This window comes from Aplysia californica, unplaced genomic scaffold, assembly GCF_000002075.1.
Source record: "Aplysia californica isolate F4 #8 unplaced genomic scaffold, AplCal3.0 scaffold00190, whole genome shotgun sequence".
Taxonomy (NCBI): domain Eukaryota; kingdom Metazoa; phylum Mollusca; class Gastropoda; order Aplysiida; family Aplysiidae; genus Aplysia; species Aplysia californica.
The window spans coordinates 974,158-986,361 of NW_004797460.1; the positions used below are offsets into that span (position 1 = coordinate 974,158).

The following is a 12,204-nucleotide window of genomic DNA, read 5'->3' on the forward strand; positions in this document are numbered from 1 at the left end:
GGAGGGGAGGCCAGAAAGCTGTCACTTACCACACTCTTGCGCCTGCCCAAGTCCATGATTTTCTCGCCCAATTTTTGGTGTTTCCCTCCGTCTGCTAAGGGAGAGGAAAACAGAACGGGGCGGATGGGTGACATGGGAGAAGACGAATGCACAAACAAAGCCTTGCTTGACGAAAGAGCCAGTTTTGTGGGTTTTTTGTTCCAGTTCCAGTTGTTACAAAAGAAAAAGGTGAGTGTGTGTGTGTGTGTGTGTGGTGGGGGTGGGGGGGTTGTACTTCTCAGTGATAACACAGTGCATGGTGCTATCAAGTGCCTGTAAAACTACAATATACTAACTTAAACTTTCGGTCTATCATAATTCTATCATCAATATTCAATAATTTCACCTGCGTTTACAGTTTTCATTTAAAACATTAACACACCATCTGAAAAATGAGCAAAATTAAAAGGATGTCCTAAATAACAGGCTTGAATCTGAACAAAAAAATTACCACAGCTACAGAACAGTTAACCGTTCTTTGCCAAAAATAATGAAAAGAATTCAATCCTGACAGAACAAACACATTACATTCTGTATAGATTGGTAAGGTCAGGTCTGGTTGCTAAAGTTGTTTAATGGTGCCACAACACAATTTTATATACAGTCAAAATTGTTAAAAATGATTGTCCTTTGTGGAGGGGAAAACAGATCACGTGAACATCTAGGACAATGTCAAAATATCATTTAAAAATGGACAAGGCACCTGTAGAAATGACCACTTCCCACTTCCACCCTTGAATTTTGTCTATGTTATATAATGATGACACTGTCCAAGACATCCACCAGTCTCTGATGACCACTGTTCTCCGAGACTACAGGTGGTCATCTTGAACAGGTTCGACAGTGAATTGGCTTCTGAGGTCGACAATAACAAAAGAGATTCTGTCACTGCTATACTTCTCGCTGCAAAACTCCTGTAACTTGTCAACATGTACAGCCACAAAGGAAGATAAATGATTACTTTCTATAATTTGGTTGACAACATTGTGATAAGCCTGCACTGACCGCGTTTGAAATTGTCATTGTGTACATTGTGTATTCTTGCTGTAGTAGAGGTTTTTACGGCGCTCGCAACTGCATAAGGTCATATGAGCGCCAAGGAGTGGATGTCAACACAGAAGTTCTTATCAAGAATCAGACTTGCTAAGCTCACCTCTCTAGCTTCAACAGAACAAAGTCTGCTTCGACTATCAAGGCACCCCGGAAACAGCGGGTCACAAGAGTGTGACAAACATACAAAAGAAATAGAGGAAAAAATGACGATAGTAAGGATTAGGAAAGAAAAGGCAGCAGTTCCCTGTTGCAGTTCAGGCATAGTTATGAGCATGACATCGATGCATCAGCCCATTTACAATTCTACTGTGCATAAGAACAGGTTAATGTCCCCCCTCTGGGAATGGCCTAAAGACACTTCAGTCAGTAGCACCGCCCCAGGGGGTTATTGTGTATTCTTTTGTCAAATTTGGTGCATTTGGTATATAATGGGGGTATATGTATTTGAAATCACTAATACTTTTTTACAAAACCTACCAATAATAAAATTTCTCATGTCAGAAGGTTGAATGGTTGGAAATTAAATTGCCTGGTGAAAATTACCTGACTCTTAATTGTGCTCTATCTACAGGCCTTGATTCACACCATGCAACTGCATAGTAACACTGACAGTACAGAGAAGGGAGAGGAAAGACATACACAGAGAGAGTTGAGAAAGAGAGAGAGAGAGAGAGAGAGAGAGAGAGAGAGAGAGAGAGAGAGAGAGAGAGAGAGAGAGAGAGAGAGAGAGGGAGGGAGGGAGGGAGGGAGGGAGGGAGGGAGGGAGAGAAGGAGAGAGAGAGAGAGAGAGAGAGAGAGAGAGAGAGAGAGAGAGAGAGAGAGAGGAAAGGAGGGATGCAGGGAGGGAGAGATGTATAGACAAACTGAAAGACATTCACAAACAGAGAGACAAGAGACAAAGATAAATAAAGACAAAAATATATAAACAGCTACAAAGAGGGAGGAAAAGCGCAGAGGGACGGTGAGAAAAGCAAAAGCCTCCAGATCATATAAATATTTTGAGAGTCCAAAAACCATGTGGGTTGTCCTTCAACGTCTAGCAAGCTACCTGGCTCAAACTCAAGAAAGCATTGTGCTCCATTATCTCCAGGGAATGTGGGGTTGTGCGTGAAGGACTTATATCAGCTCTGCTGTGCACCAGTACAAATTGATGGAGCAGTCCTGCTAGCTAAAGTGTGGTAGTGCAGGTGTGTATCACTCATAGCAACAAACACTGACACAGGCGTTTTCTTTGACGGATCTTTCTGTCTTAGTGTAGAAAAGCACATTGACACAATGACGGTCATCTAGAGTCGGGGAGAAAGTTAGACAGACAGGCAGAAACAACAGAGAGAAAGTAAAGAAGTAGAACCTACAAGAGCCCCCCCCGTGCAACAACTCACTTCAACTGATACAAAACATGTGCCTCTGCTGAAGGTACGTTTTTTGAGACTGTATTGTCAGTAAAACTCAAGATAAACTTAAATTCATTCAACAGAGTTACAAGGTTAGATGGTCCCAGAAAGTCAGTGGAAGAAACGAAATGTGCCCTCCCCATAACATACCCCAAACAATAAAAGAATAACAGTAAATACCCATATGGTCACATAAAAAAAGCTAAAAGTGAAATGACTTTTTACTGTGAGTTCAACACTAAAGAGAGAAGCGAATCTTTATCAAACATCAGCAAAACTTAAAACATGCTTGTTGTCAGAAACTGCACCAAAATTATCCTTTTTTTTGTCAAGAGAAGCACATCAACACAATAACGGCTATTTAGTGCATAGAAAAAATAAGACAGACAGCAGAAACAACAGCGGTGCCCTCCAACTATCGGAAACGAAATTTCTCTAAAATAGTTTATGCATGGTAGTACTGATTAATTAAGCACTGCCACATAATTAATGGTTGTAGTCAAATGAAACCTCCACCCCCCCACCCTCCTTGATTGGCTCAGCTCATTATTGGGAATACATGTGCTTCATTTTCACCGTATAGTTGAAAAATACATAGCCATTAACTGACAGATCTCCAATCATCCCGCCAAAATTACTTCAGAAATAGTTTTATGGAAACAGTAATTTTAAGCACAGAGACAGAGCAAAGGGTTGTAGTCATACAAAATCTCTTCCCATCCCCCCCCCCCCATCCCCACGTTCAGAAGTGTCTGCAAATGTTACATGAACATTAACATTGTATAGAGTAGAGCAGACAGCCCAGAATGTGACAGCAGAGCTCAGTTAACAAGTACAGGTGAAGAAATGCAGAAGTCATGGTCTCCAAGCGAAAAAAACTGTAAAAGTACAGCTTTTTTGCGACTCCCATTCCAGCATCTTACACATAATATCATTTCATCTCTGATCCATGTTGTTCACAAGACTATGCTGATTAACAAATTATTAGAGAACAGCAACCCCCCCCATCCTCCTCGACTTCTGACCCTATCACCACAACTGTAGCTACTTTACACTGCTCTTAAAATACATGTCCGCCACAGACACAAAAACAGGTTTTAAAAAAATAAAAATAAAAAACAAACTAAACCAAAAAGAGTTTATAAAAAAAGTCTAATGCAAACCAAAGGCAAAAAACGAAGTATTTTGACAAGAATAGAAGAAACTGGCTCATGCCAAACATGCTTTGAAAAATGCTGCATGTGCTTTGAGACATCGTGTCTGGTAAATGACATACCAAGCATGAAGTTTAGTAAGGCCGTGAAAAATTAAAACAAAAAGGCTTCACTCTACAGAAATGAGAGAGTTAATAAAAAAAGTACAAAAATATCTGTGTACTTCAAACAAAATCTTGCCGCCAGGAGACACGACTGCTGAACTCATAATCTTCATACGACGTTGAGTGATAGCAGTTGTATTTTCCGAAGGCATATGTTGGAACATAAATATGTTTTGGGGGTTATGAGCTGACATTGCCATGCAGGCTACCTCTACTACTACAGCTAATAAAAGAAAGTGATAGTAATAATAATAATAATAATAAAATTTTAAAAAATACAAAATGATCTGAACTATTTACACATCATCTATACAAAAGGAAAAATATTAGGGCAGTGGTAACAAGAACAGCCAACAGCTAAAAAAACACAGCAAACGGCACACAGAGGGAAGTGTTACACAGATGTCGTTGATGGCGTTGACGGCAAGTCGCCACAACCCTCGCATTTCGTCAAAATTGCTCATTGTAGTCAGTATTGTAGCATCCCTTTTCTCCTCACTTGTTTGACCTCTAGTATATGTTTGTTTGAGTGCTGGCTGCTTGTTGCGATTGAGCATATATCTCTAAGTGTACTCATTACTCACTGTGAGTCATTGAAACATAAGTCTCAGAGGTCATGAGTCGTAATAAAAAATTTCAGAGGAGTAATCAGGAACAGTCTCCTCTGTCATGTACTTGAATTTCCCTTTGAAAACCTGGAGTCTTTATAAATGTTTACTACATTCTAAAGTATAATGCCCTTTTCAACACTCTTGGGATCTCTGAATTTAATGTACATTTCAGAAAGGATCGAGTCAAGCAGGAAGAAAGTCTTGAAAAACTCCTCAAACAATTCCCAAGTCCCAAAAAGCCCCATTGAGGATTTGAATTGGCACATTACCAATTGTGCAAACAGCGTGCATATATTTTGACAGCACAGATTAAGACATTAGTTATACTAAAAAGAAGAAAAGCGCTCACAACAGACCAATTAACACAAATTTAACGGTCTAATAGAGAAACAGTTAAAATTTAGAATTTAAGTTTGCATTTTCTCCCACATTCGTCAGTTAAGTCTGGCCAGTGTGACAAAGGGAAAACGCACCTCTGAAATGAACTATCCTGAGAAAAATAAAATGCTTACAAACACAAGACAAACGAGTACAGATGTCCATACATTGTTTCATATCATTCTTCCTTTCTCGTCAAGACAGAATTTTTTGTTCAAACCCTGCCGGCACCCTGCACGACACTGTCATATCTATAAATAAATTTTCAGATACAGGCACACTTCAGTAAAGGAAAAACATCAGCTCCTCACGGATAGCCTTTCATCAGATTCTTATGACTACATGGGGACAAAAAAAATAAACATGATTGGGCGAGACAAGAACACCCAACAACTTGTCAGCCGTTCACCTGCCTCGGTGCCCCAACATTAGAACATCTGACCATGTAGTGGGAAAAAGAATACGACACACATGACAGTCCACAAAGTCAGGTTTCACTAATTTATCAGAAACCACAAGATTTTCCAATGTAAGTAAGAGAAGCTGAGGGCCAAGGAAAGCCGGGAAACACAATGATGAGGTCCAAGAGCAGCCAAACCCAAGACACAGACTTCAAAGCCCACACTCACTGAAAACGAAGATGAGCCAGTGAACCTTAAAAAATCCTTCATCAAGTCATCATGCAAGTGGCTGCTCAAAAGCTTTTCATAGTTTTCATCAAAACAACTCATAAATAAAAGGACTTGGGAGTCCCCTTGACACTGCTCCAAGAATACGCAGTAGTGTAAAGAACACAGCCCATGTTTTCAGATAAAACCTCTATGTGAGACAAAAAACTCAGCTGTGCAACAGACACGGAGAAATGACTTTGGCTTGAGAAGAAGAGTATGGTAATGATTCTCAATGTTCCTGTCTGTGGAGAACATCAACTCATTGTTACGTTTGCAGCTATGAATTCTTCAACTGGTACCTAAAGTAAACTAGAGAGTAGAAGAGATAGGTCTACAAGGATTTCTTTTTTCTTTGGGGGGGAAGGGTGGTTATATAGTGGCTATGTATCAAACCTTGTGCTTGTAACTAAGCCGGGACAGCCTTGTTGTCTCATGTGAAGAGTGTAGACTTTTCACTGACAGTTTGGTCTCTGCAATCTCGCATGGCACTGAATGATGGGTATTCACACGGTGGGGGTGGAAGGGGTGGAAGGGTACAGGGTTGCCAGCGACAGGAGCAGTAACAGGAACAGCCAGATGAACAACCGCAGCAGCAACCACAGCAGAGATGGTGATGATGATGATGGAAAAAGAAATTATCAGCATCACACTGCATATCTCCTGCGTTGTGGTTAGTATTCAAGACATAATGAAGAGAGCAGACAGGAGATAATGCAGTTTAATACGCACATAGCCAAATGGGCAGGGCACTGAAATCTTTTATGTAAAAATTTCTCTTCTGCAAAGAATAAACATGTATAACAAAAAATTCTGGACCTGAAAAACTGTTCACTACGTGCATGCTAGACAGTAATTCTTTTTTTCCCACCCTTACCAAAGAGTTTTAGTCCCTGTTATCCCGTCATACGGATCACAACCATTTTAAATAATCTAGTTAAAACTGTACAAATAATGAAATGAGTGGTAAGAAATTAGTTTATTCTTCACTTCCTTTCATGATGTCCTCATTCACATTATTATCAGTAACTATCAAAATCATTAAGAGCCAATTACGTAAAAGTTCAAAACCCTTTTCCCAGCCAAAATGTGTACGCACTAATTTCAGTAGAATTATGTTTAGAGGCAAATCATCGGCCGTGCTTCAATGCTATACAATATTATTTGTCATACAAATCCGCTTGGCACTAGCATGAAAGTTTTGTATTCCGAAATTAATTTCCTCTCTCATAATGCATTACATAAAGCTAAACTTTGGGTCTCATACTGTAAGCGCAAAAAAAATAAATTCTGCAGCTGTTCATAAAGAAAGTTAATAAAATGAGCCAAAAAGAATAGTTGGGGACAAAAGCTCCCCTTGACTTTGTTCAAACTCTAAAATACTACAATGTTGTAAAACATCTAGTAAAAATGAAGCGGCACATGTAAAGCTGTGTACCCTCACTAGCCCACTGTGAAAGCCCAGAAGAGCCCTAATCCTCAGCAGCTTACATTAAGCATGCATGAAGGAAGTGTTAGCCCGAGCCACTCAATCAGAAAAAAGAGAGGATGCTTACGCAAGCAAAACCCTGTGATTCAAACAGAAATAAAATCATGGACATCATAAAAGGTATCACTTCAACAGTCTGCTGCTACCCACATCCACACAATTACCCACTGCAAACAAACTCAAAACAAACAAATAGACACATGCAAAAAGAAGTAATTGTATCCCCATCATTAGTATCAGTAAACGCACAGGCCTACTATATGCTCTACCACAAACTGTTACTGCTTCTTTTTCTTCTTCTGCTTCTTCTGCTGTGCATCGATATCAATCATGACTGTGACTTAAGCCAGACAAGATCAATAAGAGCTACAAGGTCGGCTTTACATCAACAATACCTTCCAAATTTTAGGCATAGGAAGTCTGACTGTGCTGGCCAGCAATGCCTGGTGTTGTGCATTCTCCATTCCATTGTTTCAGAAGTTTTTACTACATAACTAACAAAGTATCAATTTAGCCTGAACAGCAATATGAGGCTTCAAAAAATTAGAATACCGTATGCAGAGTTCGGACAGTACATCTGACAATGTATTCCTATTGAAAAACAACATCCACAAAGAGCAGACCTCAGGTGCCCTAATGTCAAAGATACCCCATTTCCTAAATGCTTGGGATTAGTCTATCCCAGTGCTTGCCAATCTGGGGGACATCGCCCACAAGTGGGTGATTTGGTAATTCTGGTGGGCGGTGGGGATCATCAGGGTAGTGACAGGTGTTATTTCATGCCCTGCTTGGATACACACGCATGTGGTGGGAAGTATGGACATTTAAGCCTCTCAAATGTGGCCAAAATGAGTGCTGGCTTAAAATTAAAATGGTGGAAAAACATTGGTCTATCCCATAATGTTCTTTGTAACTCATCCTCCAGTGCTGAGTGCTGGAAACAGTGTTATCACTGAAACATCATACATAAAGAAGACGGCAAAGATCATTGCCAGAGCAACAATTTGTCTAATTGACTGAAGAAAAAAAATCCACAAAAGCTGAAAGAAGCTGAAACACAACTGAAAGCAAAACGAAAACAGAAAAACACACTTCATTAATAAGTAACTCTAGATGCACCTATTGAGCTAAATCATCAACTGGTAGCTTTCATATGAAGTCTAACAATAATTGTTTTCCTTCTTGATTCAATATACACAGTTAGGCCTATCGGCTATTTCCTTTCCTCAGAATCTTGATAGACTAAAATAAACCAGAGAAGAAATCTGGTGGACTCTGTAATACATTTAGGAAATCTTGGCATTTTATTATTTGCAGAACTGGCATTTTCTTAAGTCAAATAATATCATTTTACAATTTCATTGGAGGTCTTGAAATTGTTTTTATCAGTATAGTTTTCCACTTCTCATACAAAGCTAACAATGTGAAGTTAAATAGCAATTTATCAAATAGGAATCGACTAGAATTAGAAAGAACTTGGTGATCTTGAATCTCGACTAAACATTTCTCATCTTATAACTTAATATAAGCGACACAATTAGAAACATTTATGAGCGCTTACTTCAAATTGCATGCAGTTAAAATTAGCGTCACATCTGGGGTATTTTTTTCCATGCAACAGGAACAAGACAGATTCCTTTTTATAGCAAATAGACACAATTTAAATCATGCAATGCAAAAAAAATATAAAAAAATTCCCCCAAAACAAACCAGTTTCTGAGTCATATAAATAATTTGTAATCATAAAAAAAAAAGAATGTTACACACACAGAAGCAAACATAAGGGCTAAAAACACCTCGACAGGTTGCAAACAAAGCATGAAAACAATAAAAACAGGTTAACACAAAAATCCCCCCCCCCCCCCAATTAAAACATCAGAAACTGAAGAAAAGACAAAACCTTTTGTTTCAAAATGTCCCCCCCCCCCACAGGACATGAGTACTGATGGAACTGAAAAGTGTGTGCATGTGTATGATGCTGTGTAGCAAAGGTAAAATAAAAAAGAATCCCAAACAAAATCTATAGGCATGCTGAAGCATTTGCCACATTAACATAATTCTTTATGATGCAGCATGTTCAAAGTGCGACTCCCTGTCTCCACAATCTTTCCACCACAGAGAAAACGCAAAAATCAAAGAAAACCAGATGCAACAATTCCTGAGTCCTGATTTTGACTGATAATAATATAAACCCATTCAGTAAGCCAACGTTACTTTATATATAACAAACATAGATGGATGACCTGTCATAACCCACACTCACCTTTCTCTGATGTGAAGTGAGAAAATCAAACAAATGGAAAATATTTTTTTTTTCCAAACTTGACAGATACCACTAAATATTAAAAGATGAAATCTAAAAAGACTATTAATCTTACAGATGAGGTCCTCACTTGGTTCCTTTTCAACACAACTGAATTATATTTAGTACTTCATATTAACTGTTTTGTTGAGATGTACACAAAGCACAGCCTATTAAAACCTGTAAATTCTTTGCCATACCGACAGACCGAAGGGCTAGAACCCAAATGGCCGCTGGATCGGAAAAGTAAAGTAAAAGTTGAGATATACGGAGTATGTAGAAAGTGATTCACTTTGAGAATCGATATGGCAGTAAGTACTACTTCATGAAGTACATGTGGTCACCCAAGAAATACTTCTCATGAAATATCTGATAAAGTCATAATCACATGCTAATGTCCATGATTCAATATTTTTGAGAACACAGTGATGTATTTGGAGTGTGAAAATGTAATTTTCTGATAGGTAAGTTTGCTGTGTCGTTTCTACACCTTTCAGTATCTAGGGCAATGCATACCAGTCTGGGGATCTGGTAATCAGAGCTGGTTGTAACGGAGTACTAGTACTCTGTTACTTGTACTTACGTTACAATTTTTGGTACTTTTACTGTACTCCGGTACATTTTTGAGAACCAGTACTTTACTCTACTCTGATACTTTTTATAAAAGTACTTTTGAGTATTTTTTAAGTACATTTTCAGTTCTTTTGAAGCTTCATGAAAGGGTAAGTGCCGGCAAACGGAAAGAGTTTTGTTTCGCATCGATTTTCGACTTTGTTATTTTTGGCTGAGTTCAACTTATTTAGAGCAGATTTCTTGGCCCTAACAGCCCTTGTATTTGTGGTGCTGAAGCAAATCGAAAGCCACTTTGGTCTTTAGGAATATGCTGCCGTACCAAAGATTCTCTTCTGGCACTGACTTACATTTGATCACATTTTTGCATTGTCTTGCTCAAGCAAGTACTACTGATAATATCACTCACACACTCACTAATTGTGTCTGTTTGCTTGGGATTTTTTCAATTTTAAGGACCACTTCCACGTATACTAATGTTCAGTGTACATATTCAAACGATTTGTATACTGTTTACATTTTAATAATAAATTATCTAATTTATCAATTATACTGGATCTGTAATTGAATATGAGGTTTTGCATTAGCACTGAAGTGTTTTAGCATTATTAGTAGAAAGTATTCAAAATGTACTCATAAGTACTTTTTTAAAAAGTACTTGTACTAAAATACATTTTACAGGGAAGTACTTAAACATTTTCTAGATTGTATTTCCTAGATAGTACTTAAATTTGTACTTAAGTACCTTTTTAAAAGTAATTTAACAGCTCTGCTGGTAATCCTAATGGGCTGTGTAGGGATCACCCAACTAGTGACAGGTATTATTTAATGCTCCATGTAGGTCAGAGGTACAAAATTTCTAGCCTTTCTAAGTTGGCAGAAGTGGGCTTGGCTAAAAAAATGTTGACAACTACTGATCTAGGACCTCACCTGGTTTGGGAATCGTTTTCAGTGGTACACAGTGCTTCCACTCATCTTCCTTACATAGTTGCACTTCAAAAGCAAGTACACTTCAAGAGCCTTCACTAAACTTTCTTCAGCTAGAAAAAGTAAATTAATCTAACAAAAATAACTAAAAATAACTAAAAATAAAAAAAATGATGACATCATTTTTCAAGAAGGAAAAAACAAACAAACTTGGAAACAAACATTTATAGATGTCTTCCTTTACTACATCTGCAAATCTGGTCAGATGATAGAGGCAAACCCCTGCTACTCATGATGCCCATAAGAATACTTTCATTTCCACATTTTGAAACAACAAAACATCAGGTCAGGAGCGGTCCATGCAAAACGAAGACACAAACAAAAAAAAGGAAAGAGAATACTGGGCAGACATCTATTTTGAAATTTCCCCATGTCCTGGCTTTTTTCATTACATAAAAGAGACGCAGTCTTTTGATATTGGGTGGCATATCCTCGGATATAAAAACAGACAGATCACATGTACTGTTATTGTCTTCTTAGCAGTACATTTGAAAAAAAATCATATGAAGCAATGATAAAATCAGAATAACTTCTCTTGAAAATACCCTGGCAAAATTTTAATTATTTTGGGCTACTGAATAAAGTCGTATTCCTATTTCAACTAGTGTCAGTCTAAATAAACTGAGTAAAACATTCAAACCTAGGAACTATCATACAAGCAAAATATGAATTCTTTATGTGATTGACTACTTCAGCTTTCATATCAAAACTGAGCACACATGCTAGTAAACTAATCTTCAAACATGCTTTTCAACTCTGTGTTATACTCTATTATTACATTTTGTGTTCATTATCAAGCATAATATCATATTTTGGGCTTCATCTTTGCAGTATCACTGCCATACTGAAATAAACACTTCATAAAGAGCTGTACCAAAGTAATCAATGAAGGTTATGTGTAAAATCTATTTTCAGTCACGGTTGCGACGACCGAACCCTATTTGTAACATCTATATTCAGTCATTGTTGTGACGACTGAACTCCAAGAACATACCATGTTACATAACAGGATTTCCCTATCAGGAGTGTCAACATCCTGGCATTATTTACCGCACTCAACAAATTAACAATCTGATTATTCAGGTCATCCTGTGTCCTGTTTCACCTTCTCTGTTCCACACATTATCTCCACGGCTAAAAAGCTCACAGATCACTTCCTATTTTCACGTTACGACTATAGCTCAGTAAAGGCTTCCTTATTTCAGATTAACAACGATAAGGCAAAGTAGACAACCCTGATATGAGTAAACGAATGGATTTTCCCTAATAAAAGGTCAGTTGTGAAAACTTTAAAAGTCATTTATGACCTGAAGAAGTACCTTCTGCAACTTGCAACACAGCAAACAAGCAGTAAACATTTAACCAAGACTGCTCATATCACCAATTACAAACATA

At 38.0% G+C, this 12,204-nt stretch overlaps 1 protein-coding gene across 18 annotated transcripts in view; it reads right to left on the reverse strand.

Moving 5' to 3' along the window:
* The window catches only part of LOC101856265 (probable phosphorylase b kinase regulatory subunit alpha), an 86,433-nt gene that overhangs the window by 13,383 nt on the left and 60,846 nt on the right, over window positions 1-12,204 (reverse strand). For 11 of the 18 annotated variants that reach the window (XM_035969863.1, XM_035969878.1, XM_035969877.1 and 8 more), the window contains 2 exons: window positions 9,214-9,219; window positions 30-94 (listed from right to left, as the gene is read on the reverse strand). In XM_035969863.1, the coding sequence (XP_035825756.1) occupies window positions 30-94; window positions 9,214-9,219 (71 nt within the window). Of the gene's footprint in view, window positions 1-29; window positions 95-5,857; window positions 5,953-7,017; window positions 7,030-9,213; window positions 9,220-12,204 lie in introns of all 18 variants that reach the window. The other 7 variants (XM_035969874.1, XM_035969867.1, XM_035969873.1 and 4 more) reach the window with 5 other exon arrangements.